We start from the raw sequence: 22,411 nt of genomic DNA, 5'->3' as shown, positions 1-22,411 counted from the left end.
GGTAAGTTTTGTATGGTGGTCGTTTTAGCCTTTGAGAGTGTAGAGTTTGTTTGAAGAATCCGTAAAATAACGTAATTTCAGAAGGGCGGGAATGTTGTAGGTAAAGATAAATAAGGTGGTTGTGGGGGTTGGTTAGGAGGTTGAGGGAACGGACTCGAGAAACTTTGTTGAGGGTGGACTGCCATTAGTTACGATTGGCGAGGTCTTAAAGTGAGGCAAGCTTGTAGTCTAGGTCATTGAGAGATCCAAATTGGTTCATTAAAACGATGATGGATGATAAGGGTTTGTAATTGTAGGGTGAGAATATGTGAAACAAGTTTTATTTTGGTTTAAGCTTTTGCTTTTCTTTTTTCATAAATATAAAAAAGTTTTAACAAATGGAAAATATAGAAAAATTACGTTAAAAGAAATGGAGAAGGGAGAAAAACAAAGGGAGCAAAAGAAAATGAAAAATAAAGAAAAAAATAAAAGTTAAAAGAACATAAAAGAAAAAAATTAAATTACTCAAAACGAAAAAAATATGAGGGCCAATTGTATAATTTAACCTAAAATTTTTATTTGAAATGATGATTTAATGTGCCACGTCAGCTTATCGTTACACCGTCAACAGTAATTAACAGCTCAGTAACTAAAATGTTACAACACGAAAACATAAGTGACTAAAACATAACATTTCAAACCTAAATAACTAAAATATAATCTGAAATATCTTACTGAACTTATTCCTGTATTTGAGACAAGGCAGCAAGTAGTTGGCTCATTTGTCTTCGGTCTGTCAAAATTAGTTTTTTTTTTTTTTTTCCCTTATAGCTTTTTATAGCCATTTTTGTTTCAAAATTTCATCCTTTTATAATTTTGTTCTTATCCTTCCACTTTGAACCTCAAAATCTCAAACACCCAGAAGCAGATCTTTGTTGGGTTATATGCAAAAACCCGATGCTACTCTAAAGTAAGCAACTTTATTTCTAATTTCACCAGCAATGGCCTCTCGTTTGCAGTCAACTACTTTATTATTCATCTTCTTCATTACATTGATTCTTATCCCAACTAGACACGCTATTCCCTTCATCGTATTGCACGGTAATGTTCTTGTCTTTGTAATATTAATTGCCTGTTGGGTTTGAATTAATCAAAGTTTCTCACTTTGACTTGTTATGTTGGGTCAATTTTTAATTTCCATGGAATTTGGAACTATGTTTTTGGAGAAACCAGTGAACTGCAATGACTGTTTGCTTGGTGGGATCATTGAAACCTGTCATATGCTATGAAGCTCCATTAGTAATTGCAGAACATGGTGATGAACAAAATAGAGTCGGTAAAAAAATTGCTCATGTACGTTTAGATTAAAAAGCAAATTGATTTTTCTCTTAAAAATTATAGATGAATTTTTTAATGGAAATGACTAATTTGGTCTTGAATCTAAGATATATGGATTAATTTGTGCATTTTTTGAGTAAAAGGGTAAAATGTGATCTCACTCTTAATACAGTGGTCTCTATGATGCTTTTGCCAAATAGAGTCTCATGGTGTTTTTGTGAGCTAAAATTTATCTTAAATATGCAATATAGTATTAAAATTTTCAGGCTATGTAGTAGTCTGGTTCTGATTCTACTTCTAGTACAGGCTTCTTGAACAAATTTCATGGATTTTAATCTGTAAAAATGTTCCTTTAAGATATATAATGAACTCGATTTTATTGGATTTTTTTCTTACTATGTTATTCACTACTAATACGTTTTTATGGCAGGCATTGGTGATAAATGCAGTAACCGAGGAATCTCCGAGTTTACCGAGGTTTTAAGCGACTGGTCTAAATCTCAAGGCTACTGTGTGTATGATTTTCTTCCCATTTTTCTTTTATTTTGGTACTAAAAGCTTGCATTAGCTAGTTGCATCAAGAACAAGAAATGAAATTTGCTCGAGCATATTCTTGGACTCCTCACCGATTTTAGCAAACTTATGCAGCTATTTTAGTTATCGATGCTTGAACTTTTCAGTATGCGTGTAGCACCTTCTTCATACGTGTTTGTGTGTGTTTGAAAATTTGTTCTTATGGTCGTGTTATCCCCCTGATCTGACATACTTTTCCTTTGTAATAGTGAAATTGGAGATGGATCCTGGGATTCATGGACAATGCCCCTTTCAGAACAGGTGACATATTAAATTGAGTTCGAAATTTCTCATCACTTGCAGTCCTATAGTAGTCGTATAACTCTGACCTATCTTACGTTTTTCTTGCAGACATCGATTGTTTGTGAGAAGGTCGTAAAACCATTTGGTAACATGTATCACTATGCTGTACTATACTTGAAGTTTTAATTTGTTTCTGAATGGAACTTCTTTCGAACTTGCAGGTGAAAAAAATGAGCGAACTTAGCAACGGTTACAACATAGTTGGACTCTCTCAGGTGACTAATATGAGTTGAAGCTTGCTTATTTCTATAATTTTAAACTTTTTCTATGCGTGCACGTGCTCACAAACGTTCACTAACATATTCGCAAACTTTTACTCAGGGTAACTTGATTGGTCGAGGGGTTATTGAATTTTGTGATGGAGGACCCCCTGTAAGAGCTTATTCACAAAAACATTTATACTGCATTTCATTTAGGTAAAAGTACCATAGAGGCCTTTGTACTAAGAGTTGGATTGCATTTAACTCTTAGTATAGGGGCCTCCATGGTCCTTTTACCTTTCATTTAATATTTTGTTTAGCCAATTAATTCTGCTTGAATTGGCAGTTGGAAATCGAATCCTTTCAACTCGGCTTTTTTTGCATGCTTTTACTTCTCCTGTGTTTTTCTCTTGTTACACTGTTTCCATATATTTTGTCTTAAAACCGAAATTGAACTTAATTTTATGTCAGGTCAAGAATTTCATATCATTGGGAGGACCCCATGCTGGTACTGCATCAATTCCATTTTGCGGAGTAAGTGCCCATATTCTGGTTTTAATTGTTTTAGACTATTAACGAAATCCGGTCTGATGTGCCCTTCTTTTGGCAGTCTGCTGTGATATGCATACTGCTTGATAGCTTAATCAAGTTCGGAATCTATAGTGACTATCTCCAGGTATAAGGTTCTTTTATACCCTTCAGCATATTTTTTGTATTTTGTTTCTATATCTAAACAAAAATTTAATACCGTCTAGAATACATGCCATCGATAATTACAGGAACACTTGGCTCCCAGTGGTTATCTTAAAATTCCAACAGTGAGTAACCTTTGACCCTTTAAATTTAGACAAGTACAGCTACGCTTCTCTGACTCTCCAGATTTGATGTTCTTTTTCCGTTCACCAGGACATGTCGGACTATCTTAAAGGATGTAGATTCCTCCCAGAACTCAACAATGAAATCAATGGTATGAGAAATTCTACTTACAAGGAACGGCTTGCAAGTTTACAGAATCTGGTGCTTATAATGGTAAGTTGAAATATCCACTTGGCTCTACGACTTTTGAACAATGTCATCACGTTAATCTCTTCCATGTTTGGACCAGTTTGAGGACGATACGGTTTTGATACCAAAAGAAACAGCCTGGTTCGGTTATTTTCCAGACGGGGCTTTCGAACCTGTATTGCCTGTACAAGAGGTAAACATATACGTAACTGTTATATAAGCAAATTAAAACTAAAACCTTTTGTTTCGGTATTGTCCGGATTTGTTTGCTTTTCTGCAGACCAAGCTCTATAAGGAAGATTGGATCGGTTTGAAAACTTTGGATGAAGCTGGAAAAGTTAAATTCGTAAATGTCTCGGGTAATCACCTACAAATCTCGACAAGCGACATGAAGAAGTTCATGGTACCATATTTGGAGGACCAAACACTTGCACCAACAAGGCAGACACCGACAGAAGCTTCATCGTATCAATGGATTTCAAAAGTCGGGCACTTTTTTAAAGACTTAATTGGCCTGAGCGAAGATCAACCTTTGCTGCATACTGTGTACTAAAACTGTAACTTTCTTGGGGTACAATCCACGTTATTATTGGTTTTATGCCACTATTATTACCATATATGTGAAAGATTTTGACGTTCTTATCATTTTATGATTATGATAATAATGACTTTCGTACAAATCCGTACTTTGATGCTTCGGCACTCCATTGAAACCGACCTTAACATCTTCACTTATTTATTTGCGGAACTAATTGGTCCGAACGAGCATCTCAATGTTTATATTTGAAACCTAAAACCAGACTTTAAACAACCAAATGCGAGACAATAAACATGTTCTCGAAAATACTAACATTAGTGACTTGAAAAGATCTGTATAGTCGATGAAAGCCTCAGCTAATCTTAATTGGGTTCCTAAACCAGATAGAGGGTTTCTTGCTGATGGTACTCGAGGTTCTTAAGTACAATTTTAGCAAAGATTTTAACCTCGACGGGTTCGTTGGCTGATGCAGCTGCGGCACGCAAAACCTTTACCGCTCCAGCATCTAGCATCAAGCTAGCATGGTAAACAGCATTTTGACCCTGAGGATCAGTGAACTGCAATTACGGAATACAATTATCGGTGTAAGCTCAGATAAAAGAATTTTGCAAACAGGATACTTCATCGATCCATAGGCACAAATTACCTGGAGTAGAGAAAATGCAGCAAATGCCTTGAGTATTGAAGAGGAACTTTGAAGCATGGCGATAAATCTTCCGATTTCAGCCTCACTAATCAACATAAAAGTTATGTTATTGCAGAGAGATCAACTAAGAGTCACACGCAGACATGACACGAAAGAATCAGGGTGAAAGGTAAAGAAACCTGCATCTCAGAAGCCCGGTTTCTAGAATATAAGCTCTTTCGATTGCTTGATCTAATGCTGCCCGAGATGATGAAACAACAGCAGCTGCAAATGCTTGTGGATCGGAGAACGTAAGAATAAAAGCTTCAATATGCTTCAAAGCTGTTGTTCTCGCCTCATCTAAGCTCACACTCTTTGAAGTGTTTTCCGATGATGTCCCCGTCGGTGCAAGCTCGTTGTTTCCGCTAAAATTATCATAGGAAACAAATTATCATCAAGCCAGTTTGGGCTGTTATTCCTATAGAACACACACAAGATATTTACCTCCCACAGCAGATGTATGCTAGGGCCAAAGCAGCCATGAAACTAGCCTTCCTCGATTCAGATGAAGAACAAAGACGAGCAAGTACAGGGATCCCACCTTCTTCGACTATCTGAAAAACATTACTATGATCGAAAGCAAGGTTCCAAAGAGCCCCTGCAGCAACTTCATGAACATCCTGAAAACAAAAAGCATAATTGAAGATGCCACTTTTGGTCTAAAATAGATTATGCAATTAGCTGCAAGGAATGCATACATGAGAATCTGAGTGTGCAAACACGATCAAGGGCGGAATACCTCCTTCTCGTCCGATAGCAATGCTACAAAAGACCCAAATACGAGAAGCCTGTTAGTGTTCCATGGCATCAATATATTTACATAAACGTAACAAAAAAATAGATCTTATTACGAGTTAGCTTTCGACATTGACAATCCCCAAAGTGCTCCAGCCACCATCCCTTGAAGACATTGACTAGCATTTAAAGAAGATTGGGCAAGAGTAACCTACATAAAAGCAAAAGAAGAAAAAAAGACAGTATCTTTACGATGTGCTTGCTTCTAAAAACCTTAGGGGCTAAAGAAGATAAAATATCATACCAATGCCTCGACACCACCGGCTGCTGCAATGGCTTCTCGGTTTACGTTGGTCAATGACAAATGCCACAATGCACCAGCAGCTACTTGCCTGTTTCAATCAGCAAATATCACAATGCACCAGTAGCTACTTTTCAGGCAGAGCATCAAAAAAATGATTTTGTTTTACCTAACACCTTCATGGGGAGAACATGTAAGTTGAATTAGCGCTTCAAGAGCACCAGCTTCTCGAGCATTAGGACCATTTCTAACACTGTGAGCAGCCAAATTCACTAAGCCGCGAGTAGCCTAGCATATTTAGACACGAAATCAGTCATTAATTGTACAAGGTTCCCTCTTAATTGTGAAAGTGATGGTACCTGTTCTTGTACACCGCGGAACTTGCAGTTATTGATGAGCGTTGCCAGCGACTGTACGCCACCTGCAATGGCGATTTCCGTGCTATATTTCTTATTAGCTGCTAAATTTGCTAAGGCACCAGCGGAACATTCCTGTAACATACACAAACCAAACAATGATCCAACATAGTACACGAAAACATAATACATCGTGTACATAGACAACATACGAGGACTCCATCTGCGTCTGAGGACCATTCCGATATAATGTCAACTAAAGTTCTGATTCCACCAGCTTCAGTAATTGCAGCCTTGTGCTCTTCCCCAACGGAAAGGTTCCATAGCCCGCCGGTTGCCGCCTCAGAGACCTGCCTGTTCTTAGACCGAGCCAACTCTATAAAGATACCGATCCCTCCCTCATCAGAAACAGTTTTTGCAGCATTCGGATCGGCAGATAAATTCGATATAGCCTTTGTAGCAGCAGATTGAATCCCTTCCTGCCATGATTTTGCTAGATCAAGAAGAAGAGGAACCCCACCATTTTTCACAACGGCTTCGGCTTTTCCAGGATCTATAATGGCATTTCCCTCATTGGCGAAAATACAAGTAGCAAGTCCGGAGGCTGCCATTTCTTGAACATCCTCTTGTTTGCACTGTAATAAGCTGAGGAACAATGCTACACCTTGCTTGAGCCAGAAGTAATCAAGATTTTGTGGACTACTCTTAGCGATACGTAAAAGAGTGTGAGATAGTATCCATTTGAGCCATGTCATGATCTCGTTGGAACACCCCCAATCCGAAAACACATTCCTTATATCCGAAAATAGGCCAAGCAACAATTTGCCTTCGGTTTTAACGGTGTTAACGGTAATGTCTTGTTCGAGAACAGGACAATTCAAAGCCCATAAAACCTTTAAACTCCGGGATGACGATAACAACATCGAAACAGCGGTGGAACTGATATCAGTTCTCGAAACATCCAATCCGATCAATTCAGGCAGCTTGCACCAAACATGTGAAACAACATCCCATTTCATATTAGACGTCCCTGCAACAGATAGGAACCGAACAGATAAAACATGTCCTAATGCTACCCCATCAACATTTAAGCAATCAATGAACCCAATGTCAACCAAATTGGGACAATAATTAGCCAATGCATTGATTGAATCGGCGAGAACATCCTTTATACCAGACAACCGAAGTTGTTTCAGTTTCGGACAGTAAAATGCTATTGCTTTTATAGAACCACTGGTGACCTTGTCGTCCGGTCCGACCTGAATACATCGTAAATCCTTATGTCGAGAAACGAGCATGGTTAGAGTATCGTCGGTTATGGAATCGCCGCTTATGTCACGCAAATTCATAGCATTAAGATGATTTATTGCATCAGCAGATTCTGCCCCACGGAACCGAACCTGTTGAAGGTTAACACATCTAGGAGAAAGGGAAACAGCCATTGTAATGTTAAATTTATAACCACGAAGATCTAATGAAGTCCATAAACACTTAGAAGCACCCACAATTCTCCATGCCTTACATGTTGCAGACAAGTTTGCCCTGTCATGGTAATTCAATAACGAAAACAACTGAATCATAGCATCATCAGGCAAGCTTGTCCAGTCCACAAATCCATTGTCTTTCATTGCCACCTTGCGCCACACACTATGATTCTTGAAAACCATAAACAAGCATAGATAGATAGAGAGAGAGAGCAAAAACCAGACAGAAGAGAGAGAGACAAAGTGATAATGGGGAAAATTGTAATGAAAATATGAGTTAAGATGTAAGGATTGACACTGACGAAGCAAAAACCAGAAATATAATTTAATGATTTGGCTCTGTATTATATATGGAATTTCATTAAGGAGGAAGAAGATTATTAGTATCTTTTCTAATTAATGTTTTCTTATATAAGTTAAATGTAAAAAATAAAAGGTTAAAATATTATGTTTGTCCCTGTAGTTGTATAGTATTTGAGATATGGTCTCTATATTTTAAAAGTTCAAAATTCAATCCTCCTACTTTTTCAATGTAAAAACTTTGTCTAATCATTATCGTTGTTAATACTTTCTGTCAAAATTTTAATGACTAGACTAATATTTTTAAATGAAAAATAGGATAACAATTTTAATTAAATATCAAATTTTATCAAAATATAGAGATAAACAACATATCTTAATCAAATAAAAAGCTAGAATAAGATAATCAAATGTATATAAATTTTTAATATATGTGAAAGATGAAAAAGTAATTTGGGTTAATATACTATTTAGTACTTAAATTTGATTTCAATGTTCAATTTGATACTTGAGCGTTTTTTATATTAATTTGGTACTTGAGTTTTTCAATATGATATTTTTACGTTTTTTAGTCCTAATTAAGTACTCGAGTTTGGTACTTGGGTTTTGTTTTTACCAAAGCGCATATGTTAAATATTTATTAGGTTACATGATATTGTTTGACCAAGGAACCAAACTGAATATTGAAATCAAACTCAAGTACCAAATTGAAATTAAAATTAAAAACCAAATTTAAATATCCAAATGGTATATATATGTAAGTAAATCTTTGATTTGAAAAGGAGTAAAGAAGAAATTAATAAAGTTTATTGTCTTTGGAATTATTTTGAAGAAGTTTATTCAATTTAATTGAATTGTTTTTAAGTTCTAAATACAAACAATAGATATTTAAACATAATCAGATTAATAATTGTAATGTATTATAAAGCATATTTAGAGCGAAATTAGAATAACTTAAAAGAAAAGTTACATATGATAGAATTTAAGTTAAAATAGATATAAAAATATTTATACAAACTCGAACTTGAAATATTAAATATTCAAAATCCGAACTTTAATAACTCTGTCAAAGCATCATTAACAACCTAATCGAATTGTTACATACCACTAAAATGATAATAAAATATGATAATTATTCTATACGCCATGAGCGAATAGATTTAGAATGCTATCATGTAAGCAAGGGCATAGTTAGGGAGCAAGTAGAGACCTTGGTTTTTTGGTTGAATAGTATAATTATTTTTTTAGTGCCTCTCTAATATAGATAGTTTAATTTGAATTTTTTAACTTTTTTAAAATAGAAAATTTATCATTTTGGTGCTCTCAAAAGTTAAAAATTCAATTTAAACCATTTTTAATACACAATTTTAGCTTTAGCTATCCATTTTTTTTTAATTTTATCTCGACCTCTTTCACGTAATTCCTAATTTTACCCTTACATGGAAGCATGGTAAACCTGTTTGTACAATTTTTTCCACTTCATTGTATAAAAGGATTAATGTATTATCTGGCATTTAAGTTTTTTTCCCCAATTTGGTATTCGTGTTTGACTTCACGGTTCAATTTGACACCTAGACCAAATGACATCATGTGGCGCAATTAATGTTTGATGCCATAGGTTTGCTTCAGTAAAAAAAAAAAAGAGTTAGGATGAAAAAAAAACTTAGATACCAATTTGAACGTTGAAGCCAAATTCAAGTACAAATTTAGGATAAAGAAACCTCAAGCATCAAAATGAAAAAATTCAAGTACCAAATTGAACATTGAAGCTAAACTCAAGTACCAAATTGAGACAAAAAAAACTTAAGTACTAAATTAAATATTGAAACCAAACTTAAGTACCAAATTAGTATATTTACCCTACTCTAAAGTAATTAGTGTAATGAATAATAATGTCAAGAAATAAATATTAATTATTATTTGATACGCGCGTACCAGAGCTCGGTTTTACACGCGTTTCATTAACTGCGAATTTCCAATTTACGTCAGTTTCAATTTAAATTCAAAACTCCCGCCATATCTAAAAACCCCCCACGTCGGTCTCCAACTTTCCTTCAATCCAAACAAGTCCCAAACCATGTCCTGCCACTTCAGTAACACTCTACTTGGATTCATCAACTTCTTAACATTCCTATTCTCCATCCCGATCATCATACTGGGCGTTTTGGTAACCAAGAGCGGCGTAACGGAATGCGGCTTATCTTCCGATAAATCCCTGATCGGCATCGGGGTCGCGATCATGATGGTCTCTCTGGCTGGCTTCGGAACTTAAGATGGCTACTCTGGATCTACCTCGCTGTTATACTGATTTTAATCCTCCTCGGCCTTGGATTTTCCGGTTTTTCATATGCTGTGAGTAGGAAAGCGACCGCTGAAAGTCTCCCCGGAAAAGGACACAAAGAATATAAGCTTGAAAAATATTCTATTGTAATTCAAAAGGCAATCAATGAAACCCAGAATTGGAATGATATCAAATCATGTATTGTTGATTCCAAGATTTGCAGCAGTTATGAAAACAAGTATCACAATGACACCATCCAAATGTTTTTCAAAGAGCGATTGAATCCTATTCAGGTATCCTATAATTACCATTTCCTATGATTCTTACCTTTTCTCCATCGCTTTGGTTTTATCTCTTAATTCCATTCAACATGGTGAAGAAACTGATTTATATTATATTATTTTTATATTTTATAATCATCGAAGCAACTTTGATTCACTCAGTTCAATTTAATCAATTTTCTCAATTAAAATCAAATCAACTAATTAAATTATTTGCTCGTTTCTAAAAATTCAGGATGATGAAAAAAAATCAAATGCACCCCGGTTTTTTAAAACCGGATTTTGGATGAACCGAATCATGTTTTTTAATCAGGAATTAAAATAGAATTTAAATGTAATTTGTAACATTTATCTCTATATATTTATTAAAACCCCTTATATGAGCTTTATAACTATAATTTTATAATTTTATAATAATTTATAACATATATTTTCGTTAATTTCCCTCAAAATAATCTATTTTAAAATACTTTTATATATTTTATTATAATCTATTACTTTTGTACTGTGTTTATTTAATTTTGTAAAAATAGTATATTATAAAGTATTATTTAAAAATTTGAGACGTGTTTTGGATGCATACATATAAAAGTCAAGGTCAAATGGGTAAAATGTCATTTCATTTCGTTCTCATTCGAGGTCCTATCTAAATTAAAATTATCATATATGATTTTCTCTTAGATTTATTTTGAATTTAAGTCCACCTTACACAAGAGCAAATCTAACTTTTATTAGGGTACTTTAGAGATCAAAATATAATTTTATCATTTATTGATTTATAATTTGATCATTTTTGAAGTAATTAAGTAGAATATTTTATTTTTAAGGGGTCAAAATATAATTTTATCATATATTAACTTATATTTATATATATATAGAATATAATTAGATTTGATAAAAAAAGTGAGAAGGTTTGAATAAAAATATATGTCCAGAAAATAGGTTTGGACAAAAAAAATAAGGCCTGTTCTCTAAATGGGCCAGGCCTCGAGTAAGCTTTTTTTATCTGGACTCGGCCTGCCCCGAATTTGTAAAAAAAAACTGTTGTTTTTTTGCAATTGTTTTACTGTCATTTTGTCATTATATTGTTATTATATTGTTGTTATTGTTTGGATATTGTATAACTCTTGTTTTATTATTAATTTTGTTATTATTTTAGAGACATTTGTTCGTTAAGTTGCACTTATCTTAGTGTTATTTAAGTACAAAGATTTTTTTTAAAATTTATTTTCAATTTGTTAGAAAATATTTATTTTAATGTTTATAATGTATTTGATATTTGATATTCATTTAATTTATTTTTATATAAAAAAATAATATACAAAATTTGAATATGACCGAACCAAGCTGAGTCCAAATTCTAACATTTTTATTTGGAGAGACTTAGACAAAATTTTAAATCTACCTTTTAAATTGGGCTTGAAACTAAAAAACAGATAAAAGATTTTGCATTCCCTCGGCCATATGAACTCTAAATAATCCCAAACGCACACACCCATATTTCCATCATTTTTGAAGGTAATAAATTACAAAATTTCCATTTTTGGATTCGTCTCGTGCATGAAATTTGTTCCAACATATTATAAATTTCAAAACAATCATGCTTTGTTCAAAAATAATTCGTGATTAAATGATTCATTGCAGTCCGGGTGCTGTAAACTACCGGACGAGTGCGCTTTTACGTATAGAGGTCTGACGAACTGGACGAAGGAGAGCGGAGTTTTCGACAATCCCGATTGCAAAACATGGGAAAACGATCCCAAAGTGTTGTGTTTTAATTGCAAATCATGCAAGGCGGGTGTGGCAGATAATTTGAAGCAGTCGTTAAAGAAAAAGGCGACCGTCAATATCGTCTTCCTTGTTCTCCTCACCATCGTATTTTGTGTATGTATTTGCGCTTTTTGAAACAACGGCAAAGACGATGCTTATGGTGCTTAAACAGTGTCTAAAGTTGCCGTTGTGTGTGTAATTTTGCGTGTTAAGTTGGATTTGTTTGTAGTAATTCTATTATTAGTTTTGATTAATTAACAATAAGGTGATACAAAGGATGTTTGATTTTTGAAACTATTTTGAGATTAAAAATTCATGTTTATATATAAAAAAAAAAACATATAAATGGATGAAGTTTCTTTTTAATATTTCTGAATTTTGGTTATATTATTATAATTTTATTTATAAAATTAAGATATGATTGTTTTATTATTTATAGTTGAAGTTTTTTAAAATTTATAAAATTTACTAGATTGAATTTCCTATAAATAATATAATCTATTTAATCTAGTATCAATTCCAATCCAGCTCAATAAAACAATAAAACATTGTTAATTTTTTTCATAATAAATATTAAAATAAACTATCTAAATAGAGGTTAATAAAACACGGGTACTCACAAATTATTTAAATTCCATTTAAAAATATTTGAATTTAATTTGATAATTATTTAGTCAAGTTTGAGATTGAATAGTTCGAGTTATCAATCAAGTTGAATTTGATTGAGGTTAAACTTTTAGAATCAAAACTAAGTTAATATAATGTATAAATATTAAAGTTACTATTATGTCAATTTTAAAAGTTACCACATTTAGGGGTGAGCAAAATTTAATTTGGCTCGAAAAAATTGAATTTTGAATTAACTAGATTTTTTTTTCAAATTTCAAGTTCAAATCGAGCTAAATTTTCGAATTTAAATAACTTGAATAATTTGAATAAGCTAAATATCAAAACATTCTACTGCTCTTCATCCAACCCCCCAACACTTTTACTTTTCCCAAATAAATTTACTTCCTTCTACACTCTCAAAACTTTTTTCCTTTTACTTTTTCCGAAACTTTTATTTCCCTCCAAACCCCAAAAATATTTTCCTTTTACTTTTTTTTCAAAATTTTTATTTTCCTAAACCCTCAATCTTTTTTTTCGAATTTATGCCTACTATTTATATTATTGAATTAAATTTCACATTTTTATTATTTATATTATTAAACTATTTAATAATGTTGAACCTTTATCAATTTTTGTTAAAATTGAATTATTGATGATGACATAAAATATTCGTGTTAAAATTTTACATCAAGATCAATTTGCCACTTTGTCTTTAAAATAAATTTTATTAAAAGATATTTTTTACCTTTAATAGATTTTTTAATTTCAAAATACAATGGAGAGGAATTAGAAGATAATTGAAGTAATTAAGCAAACAAGTAAGCTATTCAGAAATTACAGATTAATAAATAAATTATAAGGAGATGAAAGTTAATAACAAATTTAATTACAATGGAAAATTTGATTACGATGAGTGACAGTGGCTATAAGGATCCAAAGTTATTTTTTAAATTTAACTTGAAAAAATATATTCGATTTGAATTTTATCTCACTTGACTCGATTTGAGAAAATTTCAAATCAAGTTAAGATGATAAACTATGATTCATCAATTCGATTAACTGAAAATTTTTCATTCCATTCGATTCGATCGAACGCTCACCCCTAGATACATCATCTTCCCACAAGTAGGTGATTAAAAAAATCGAATAGTTTGATGATCATTTTATAATTTTTTATAATTAGATGACCAAAAAATAAATTTAGTAATTGTTGGTTGACTAACAGTGTAGTTTAACCATTTACTTTCGGGTAGAAAGTCTAAAACGACGCTGTTTAGGAGGGCAAAAAGGCCTTTTTCCTAGAACTCTGATTTTGGATCCGAGGAGGTAGTGAATTAGCGATGATGGCAGGAGCTGAGAAATTCGTGGAAGCTGATAATGCGGAAGCCATAATAACAAGAATCGAGCACAAATCCAGGAAGATCGAGAGCTTACTTAAACAGTAAGTATTTTTAATCCAATTAAAATCTCTTTTGAAAAGAACCCTTAATTAATTGAAATTAATTTCTTCCTATGTCAGGAATAAGCCCGTTGAAGCTCTTAAAACTGCGCTCGAGGGATCTTCTCATATGATACGTGACGAGCGATGCAAGGTTTTGGACCCGAAAAAAATGTTCAATTTCTTTTTATTCAATTATATAAAGCATTAAGCATTTCTTCTTCTTCTTTTCTTTTAAATTTTGGATTTGGGGATTTGCAGTCAGCGAATTGGATAGTTGTGCATAGAGCGCTAATGGCTATAAAAGATGTCGAAGGAATGTTCTCTTCTTTGGATCCTGAGTACTATGATATTCTTATGAAGTGAGGGTTTTTTTTTTTTTTTGGTATTCCTTGTTTTGATTGTATTGTATCTGAAAATTAGAAAATTTAAATAGGGCGAGCTAGTTTTATTCTCAATTATGCATATTATAATGATCTCTTCCTAATAGATTATTTTATATTTCATGTTTGTAGCTTTATGTTATTGTCATTCTTATTGCTGATAATATGAGTCCAATTTCATACCTTTAGAGCTGAATTTTCATAGTTGGTGCTGGTGCTATGGTTTTTAACATTTTTACTGTAATTGTTCTGATAAGAAGTTTGATAGGGAACAATGTTACTTGGTCTTGGTTTATTACAGATATAACAGTTTATTGGATTTAAGGTCTTCTTTCTGTAGGAGTTTGGTCTTTGTTCCGAACTCGGAGTATTGGTGACAGGATATCTTAAATTGGCTAGAATGGTAGGAACCTGAGGTTGAAAAAGAAAATCAGATTTGAATTCTGCAGAATACTTTTTGAGTTCCTGATCAATAGTTACCTTTAGAGGACCATAGGAGATAGTTGATATTGTAAATATTGGATTATTAAGAACTAATCATTTTTTTTTGATAAAAAAAAACGACCCTAAGGTCAACCTCATTTTATTGCATCATTAATGACAATATTATGGATTTCCACAGGATAATCGATATTGAAATACAAATTACACTTTTTCTTAATAGCTAAATTACAAAGTAAATCAGCAGCCTTATTACTACAACGGTCGATCCAATTAATTTGGACCGAGTCAAATTTTCTAAAAAACCATATTATCTTTACTACAACTACAGCCTTATTACTAATCATATTCAATATTGCATATTGGTAAAGGTCTAGAAGTTCATTCAGCTGATGACACTTACAAAACTTTATCTTGACAAGGTTTTTAAGTTCCGCTACTGAATATTGCCTAGTGAAATGTTATAGCTCTGGTAAAAGTAAACAATTGCTTTCTTGACAAGTACACATGCTCAGTATTTGTATATTTGATACTGCAAAATAATAACAAGCAAGGATTATTGTGTTATTTCCAGGTACTTGTATAGAGGATTGTCGACCGGAGATCGCCCCACATGTGATCAGTGCCTTAGGATCCATGAGAAGCTGACGGAGAGAGCTGGTTTGGGCTGCATACTTCGTTCCCTTGCAGACACTGTGAATACAGTTTGACTCTAATCAGCCCTTCACTTTGGAAAATGTTTTCAAGTGTTGTTGTTCTTAAATCATTGAAGTGCTTTAGAAGCTTTTATGTTACAGCTTTTCTTTCATGATTCGTATTTCCAGATCAGAGTTGCGGTCACATGGGTTATATAGTCTCCTATCTGGCTTTTCTACTTGGGGTAATTGGAGGTGTTTAGGTATAGAATCTTATCACCACCTTCCAGTCCCTCTCCCTTTCCCTCCCTCTTTATCTTAATTTGAGAATCTTGTTACCTATGGGTTGCTATGAAATCTGCATGACAAGAGAGATCGAATATGAAGCAAAAGACTTCAAAAAGTATAGATAGCTGTAATTGTTAAATTTACTAGACATGAGCATATTTTCTGTTTCTTATTGGTAAAAGTACCATGAAGGCTTTTGTACTAGAAGTCAAATTGTATTTTACCCCTTTTATCTAAAAAATGGGCAAATTAGTTCATATACGTTAGATCAAGGAGCAAATTGGCAATTTCTGTTAAAGTTCCATCCATTTCTACTGGTAAAATACAATCCAACTCCTAGTACAATAGTTTTTGTGGTACTTTTACCTTTCTTATTTTGTTTCTTTGGTTATATTTTTTGGTTTCTTGCCTGTGGATTGCTTGATGTCTAAAAATAGCTAGACAATCAACCAAAAACTTATTTAGAACTCAATAAATCTGAACTTTGAGTAGGTGTAGTTGAGCTGAGGGAGTAGAGATGAGATATAGAGTGGAAACTGTTGTTTCGTAGGGACCAATAATGATAAAAGAGAAGTAGTTGCTTATTGTTGAAACTGAGTGCATTATTGAAGACTTGCTAATGCAGTTATTAGCACATTGAATGCTTTTAAACTTTGTCTCTGTAGGAACTTGAAAATCATCATTAAGTGCCAACCATTTGTCACAGGTTTCTGCTATTTTGCCTATTGAAAAGCTTCTGCCAAATTTCTGTTAACTCTCTTTTACTTTTGGGGCTTAAAGCTGACAGACAATATTGTGTGGTTTACAATTTGAAGTCATAACACGTTAATGCCCTAGGTTTGAAAAATATATGGTTAACTGATGTTTGACATTGATGGCATCCCTTTCGGGAAAAATGTTTTAATAAAATAACTAGACAGTGACATAATATATCATGTATGGGATTAGTTTGATTTTTAATTTAATGTACAAAAATTGATTTGTACATTTTTTGAACAGAGAGAAAAATATAATTTAACTCCCAATATAAAATTCTCCATGGTATTTTTACTTCATCAATTTCCTAGAAATTGATCAAGGGATGCAATGGCAAGAAAAAAAAACCATGGTAAGAAATAGCCAAAACCTTAAGTCCTAGCTGTAAAGAGCGCAGTAGGAATCTGATCAAAGTTAACTGGACAACCATTCACATGGATAAACTGACCAATAAGCTATAAAGAGTGAAACGAAGCCTATCTTTCCCATATAGTTGTTATTCCTTCATTAGAATCTTTAGATATATGAATGCCCCTTTCTACTTTCTCAATTTGCCCCCAACAGATCACAATAATATAAACGAAAGGGATTCAGATTCTTCTGTTATATTTTATATAAATAAATATATATATTATCTAAACTCCCAGCTTCCTATTATATAGATAGAAAATTCTGTCACGGGCCCTACCTTAATACCTGTCTTGTCCAAAAAGGGTACAAAGGCTTTTAAGAAAAATTAGTTTCCTAACCAGTCACTCATTTGTTTGTATCCTCCCCAAAAATATTCTGCCATTTGAGATATTATGATCTAGATGCAGGGGCATTGAAAGGTTGATGAGTAATCGGCATTGCAGCCCAAGGGTTAACAGGCACTGGCTGTTGACGGTCAGGGCTCGTTTGGCAACGCTTCACAGCAGAAGAACCAGGGGCAGCCACACGTTCACAAGACGGGCACATGGTGAGTGTCGTAGGAGGTTTCATGTGCATGTAAAGCTGTGGGGATAGTTTCAGTGCTCTAAGTTCTTGTACTTCCTTATGCAACCTCCGGTTCTCCTCCGTTAGATTCTCGCAACACCTTTTTAGATACTCGCAGTCGACTTCCGTCTGCTTCAACTTTGTCCTGCACCGAACATATTAATGTCCATATGCATTGTGGGATCATATTCGGATTTTATCGGTCCAAAGCTTTCCTATATCCCATAAAAAGTAAAAACCCTTCCTTCTTATTTAGGGTAAACTATATTTAGTAAATTTATTTTTTAATTATTACTCAAATATTCAATTTTATCCTTTTTTTTTTTTAAATCAACCTATCTTTAATGAGCGAATCCACAACTTGAATGAACAAATCTTGCTCCAAACCCAATCACCCTACACAAAATCTAAAGATTTGACGCAACAGCTACTTTGGCTCGGCGAACAACAACTTTAATACCCCCCCCCCCCCAATAGGGTTTTTTATTATTGTTCATTGAAAAACACCCACAGAATCTCTTGAAAATCTTCTTTAGTTGAAAGTGACAAAGCTTAGCCCATATCAAGACATTAATGAGGGTGTTTAAAACTTGTAATAAAAATAAATGCTTAATTGTTCTTTTATTACACCCTAAAAGAAAAGAAAAGGGCAGTTACTTTACTAACCTTGCCCTTCTGTTTTGAAACCAAACCTCCACTTGCCTGGGCTTGAGATTCAATTGCTTAGCCAATGCCAACTTTTGTTTCTGCAATGTCACACAAGACAACCAATTATAATCCCAACATCAGAAACCAAAATTTTAAAGACACCCAACAATTTTTTTTTCTTTTCATTTTGGTCATCCAAAAAAAAAAACCAAACCAAGTAACCATTCAATTTTGTCTTTTTTATAGCCCAACTACTTTGGATTTTTGGGTTTATTTTATTTTATTTTTACGATAGGTAACAGCTGATACAAAAGATAAAATTGATTACTTAAATAATTTTTTAATGTTGGATGACCTTTTGTAATCCTTAAAAGACAAAAAATAAACTAACTGAATTTGCCACTAACCGGATTCAGAGTACTATGCTCCTTGAAAGTTTCTTCCAGCACCATGGATTGTTCCTTTGAAAGCCTAAGCTTCTTCCTCGAGGCATCCCCGCCACCAGCATTGCCACCGCCATCTTCGTCATCGCTGGCACGAGAGCAAGAATCTCTCTCGGCCTCGGTTTCATCAGCGACATGATCTCTCTCGTTTTTCTTCCCACTTATGGTGGAAATAGTGCTGTTGGGCGACGACACCCCCCCACCTTCTTCCTCGCAATCGACCGTTGCTGCCGGTGCTCGGTTCACATCGATTCCTCGAAGAAATGATCCTGTATCCATGTGTCCATCTGCATGCATATTGTGAAATCACAACACTCACTTCATTAACGTTAAAATTGAGTCATATACATTTTTGAAGGAACCAAAAAAAAACATACAATTTCACCATATTTTTTTAATATAAGAAACGGCGCCAAGCTACTCCCTAGGAACCTTCATGAAAATCGATACTGTGTGTTGCATATAGAACAAGTTACTAGTAACATAAATGCATGAGTTTTTAACGTTAGTGGCAGGCTCTTTGGCTCCATTTAAATGGAAAATTTATGTTTTAGTCCTCTGATAAATAATGGACTTAAAAATTTCTACACGGTAAGTTGCACTGCCTTCCCAAAAATGTAAAGATTTTTATTTAGTCCTTTCAGAAGTGATGAAATCATTAGTTAATACAACATAAAATTACACTTTAACCTCATAAAAAATTCTAATTTTTCTTTTATGTATACAACTCACGCACCAAACGCAAGTGATCTTTGCGACTCGAAACAGATCTGAACCTAAAATACAATGTATTCTTCTATATTTAACCAGTTTTTATAATAATAATAATAACAATAATAATAATAAGATAGAGGGGACAAAGAACATACCAGAAGACAGACACAGTCGGTTCCAAGTTTTGTTCTGCTGAAGATTTTGCAAGGGGTTTGAAGCTAAAAACATGAAATTTAATTTAGAAGAAGGCTGATTCTGACCACAACCCAAGCTCAAACTCAACCCCAAACCATCATCTTTATCACCCATTTCTTCTTCTTACAACCAAAGTTCTCAACTTTTTTCTGTTTGGATTTCGAGAAAAAAAAGAAGAAGAAAGAAAGAAAATAGCTTGAGATCTAGCAACCAAGAGACTTGCTTTTGGTTCAGCAAAACTGTGAGGGGATAGGACTATATATACAAACAGAGATTAACAAGAGAGAAAGAGACAGATGGTTATAGAATCAATCATGACTTATGTCAGTGGGCCCCTATTGGCTTCTTTTTTTAACCGCAGTTAGATGTTTTGTTTTTAGGAGTTTTTCTTTCTCTTGTTATTAATATTATTAAATTCGACTTAAATAGTGGTTTTCTTGTTTTTTTGACCGTTGACTAATTGGGACAGGAAAAAAAACTGCTGCAAAACCTTCTCTAGTCGCTGGTGCCACGTGCTTTGAAAATTATGATGGCAATCATGTGTACAAACCAAACCAAACCAAGTATTCTCTTTATCCTTAGTCAAATTTTGTTTTTGGTCTCTTTACTATCATCAAATTTAAAATTTAGTTATTCTACTTTAGCATCAATTTTTGTACTTAAGACCGAATTCAAGCTCGATTAATCTATTTCTATATAATAATGGTTCATAATAATTATTAAAATGAAAAACTTAATTAGGCTCATGAGCCGTTCGAATCAAATATCATGATGTTCAAATTAGTTTGATTAATAGCTCAAGGTGCTCGAGCTTTGGGGCAAAACCAAATTTTGTTTAGGGGGGCCAAGATTAAATTTTATAGTTTTAACAGAGCTAAAATATAATTTTACCATTTTATTGACTTATATCTTTATGGTTTTCAGGACCAAATCAAAATTCTTACATTTTAAAGGTAAACTTCAATTTTACCATATATCAACTTAAGATTTTATAAACTTTGTGAGGAGTAAGGCAACAATTTTTCATATTGGGAGGCTAGGGCCCTTGCTTTCCCTCTCTTCGCCTCTACTCGAGCTTAAGCCCAGATCAATAATTACCAGACCAAATTTGAGTTTTTTTATTGATTGAACTTGAATACCTTATGACTTACGAGGAATAGTGTCTTATTTATATCCTTAGATAAAAAATATTTTAATAAAAAATCACATTAATATTTTATCAGAACAAATGGTATTATAAAAATAGTGCTCAAAATATGTCAAATTAAAATATAAATACTATATCTTAAATTCTATGATGATAGAGGGAGCAAAGCCACAAATTAAGTCTTCTATCTTTTCCCTTTGTAGGACCATAAGCCGCCCATTGTTGGGCCATGCATGGCCATTAACCAACAATCCAACATCAAATCACAAAGCAAATGAGTGGCTTGTGGGTCCTACATGTTGTATGGAAAGCGAGTGAGATGAGGCGCGTGGGGAATGCCTTTGGCACTAGGCTCAATGGGATTTTTATTGTAATGTGAAGGAGATTTTATTTGTGTTTAAAAGATTAGATTACAAGCATTTACGTTTTTTTAAGGACCAAAAAAGAAAAATAAAAAATTGCACGGGAGTTACCTTGCCTAAAATAAATCATCATTAATATCTCATTAATTAATGTAATTAAATTCCACTTATTATAGTGTTTTCATTTTTGGACTTTATTGAAAACAAAAAAAAACAAAAACTCAACCTTAATTACTTCAAAATAAACGTTACATAGTAGCTCAATTCAACCTTCATTGATGTAAACTCGATTTTATTATCACTATTATTACATTAATAAAAATATCGAGTTTAATTCTCAACGTTATATATTAAAATTAGACTTATTTTTAGTTAAATTTTATTTTTATTTTTTAAATTATAAATGGGAGTACGGACTAAAACATTAAAATTTTAAATATGTAGCTCGTATAGAAATTCACATGTACTTCGTGCTAATTTTTTGAATTTTATGAATTTTCTTTTAATTTTGAATTTTTATTTTTAAAAATATTTTTATAATTTTAAATTATTTATTGATGTGACATATATAATAAAGTGTCACGTCAATAAAAAATGTAAGTTGTCATGCTAACATTATTAAAAAAAAGTAATTTAACTTTTTAAAGGTGAAGATCAAATTTAATAAAAAATAAAAATCAAATTGATAAATGATAAATTTCATATTAAATTTATTAAATTCAAAATCTATAATTAATTTTTGTACACCCAACATATTTTTTTAATAATTTGTAAATATATATATCTCTCTTTAATGGTGGATATTCTACTTGGACCATACTTTTTTCATTGAGTGTGAAATATTATTGGTTGTTTATAGCATATATTGACTTTGGCTTTTGGAGTGGAGGTCACATGGGAGAGGTGTGGTAGTTCACGTGCACACATCATGTGCGTACACTGCCACGTGTTAACACATGGTCCCATAATTCCACGCGTGGGGTGTTACTTTGCCTCTCCACGACCAGACATCCACTTGTCTACAATCATTGAATACCCTTTTCGGGGATTTCATACTTTCCTAAGTCATCTTCACGCACTTAATATGTTTTCTTTGACTTGCAACATAGAAAGTTTGGTTCGAAGATTCGATGTTTGTGTGTTTCCTCCTTCTTATGACATTTTTGTAAGGCCTTGAAGCTTTTTTTTTTTTTGCAAAGTTGGGTGTACGTACTTGAAAAATTAATTTCTAAAACATTTGAAGTTATA

The 22,411-nt window shown here is 33.1% G+C and overlaps 4 protein-coding genes across 4 annotated transcripts; 2 read left to right on the top strand and 2 right to left on the bottom strand.

The window, feature by feature from the left end:
• The first annotated feature begins 769 nt into the window (after nt 1-769).
• LOC105763741 (uncharacterized) lies at nt 770-4,078 on the top strand. Its single transcript, XM_012582076.2, has 12 exons — nt 770-1,080; nt 1,748-1,832; nt 2,100-2,151; nt 2,242-2,262; nt 2,355-2,408; nt 2,515-2,565; nt 2,865-2,927; nt 3,004-3,069; nt 3,173-3,211; nt 3,300-3,422; nt 3,499-3,591; nt 3,679-4,078. The coding sequence occupies exons 1-12, from the start codon at nt 981-983 to the stop codon at nt 3,949-3,951; spliced, it is 1,020 nt and encodes a 339-aa protein (XP_012437530.1). The 5' UTR covers nt 770-980; the 3' UTR covers nt 3,952-4,078.
• A 144-nt stretch (nt 4,079-4,222) lies between these two features.
• Nucleotides 4,223-7,641, bottom strand: LOC105762130 (protein ARABIDILLO 1). Its single transcript, XM_012580038.2, has 10 exons — nt 6,226-7,641; nt 6,017-6,148; nt 5,827-5,945; nt 5,661-5,748; nt 5,473-5,567; nt 5,320-5,383; nt 5,066-5,241; nt 4,762-4,986; nt 4,583-4,667; nt 4,223-4,493 (listed from the first exon to the last, which is right to left on the bottom strand). The coding sequence occupies exons 1-10, from the start codon at nt 7,639-7,641 to the stop codon at nt 4,311-4,313; spliced, it is 2,583 nt and encodes an 860-aa protein (XP_012435492.1). The 3' UTR covers nt 4,223-4,310.
• Nucleotides 7,642-14,022: 6,381 nt separating this feature from the next.
• Nucleotides 14,023-16,066, top strand: LOC105763740 (actin-related protein 2/3 complex subunit 5A). Its single transcript, XM_012582075.2, has 4 exons — nt 14,023-14,179; nt 14,258-14,330; nt 14,438-14,538; nt 15,575-16,066. Exons 1-4 carry the CDS (start codon nt 14,079-14,081, stop codon nt 15,708-15,710), a joined length of 411 nt encoding a protein of 136 aa, XP_012437529.1. The 5' UTR covers nt 14,023-14,078; the 3' UTR covers nt 15,711-16,066.
• A 1,078-nt stretch (nt 16,067-17,144) lies between these two features.
• Nucleotides 17,145-19,896, bottom strand: LOC105763739 (homeobox-leucine zipper protein HAT3). The gene is made up of 4 exons (XM_012582074.2): nt 19,615-19,896; nt 18,710-19,032; nt 18,321-18,400; nt 17,145-17,799 (listed from the first exon to the last, which is right to left on the bottom strand). Exons 1-4 carry the CDS (start codon nt 19,766-19,768, stop codon nt 17,481-17,483), a joined length of 876 nt encoding a protein of 291 aa, XP_012437528.1. The 5' UTR covers nt 19,769-19,896; the 3' UTR covers nt 17,145-17,480.
• Between the last annotated feature and the right edge of the window lie 2,515 nt (nt 19,897-22,411).

Source organism: Gossypium raimondii, chromosome 12, assembly GCF_025698545.1.
Source record: "Gossypium raimondii isolate GPD5lz chromosome 12, ASM2569854v1, whole genome shotgun sequence".
In the NCBI taxonomy this organism is placed as follows: domain Eukaryota; kingdom Viridiplantae; phylum Streptophyta; class Magnoliopsida; order Malvales; family Malvaceae; genus Gossypium; species Gossypium raimondii.
Note: the sequence above shows the minus strand (reverse complement) of the source record. Positions and strands in the feature narration are given on the sequence as shown.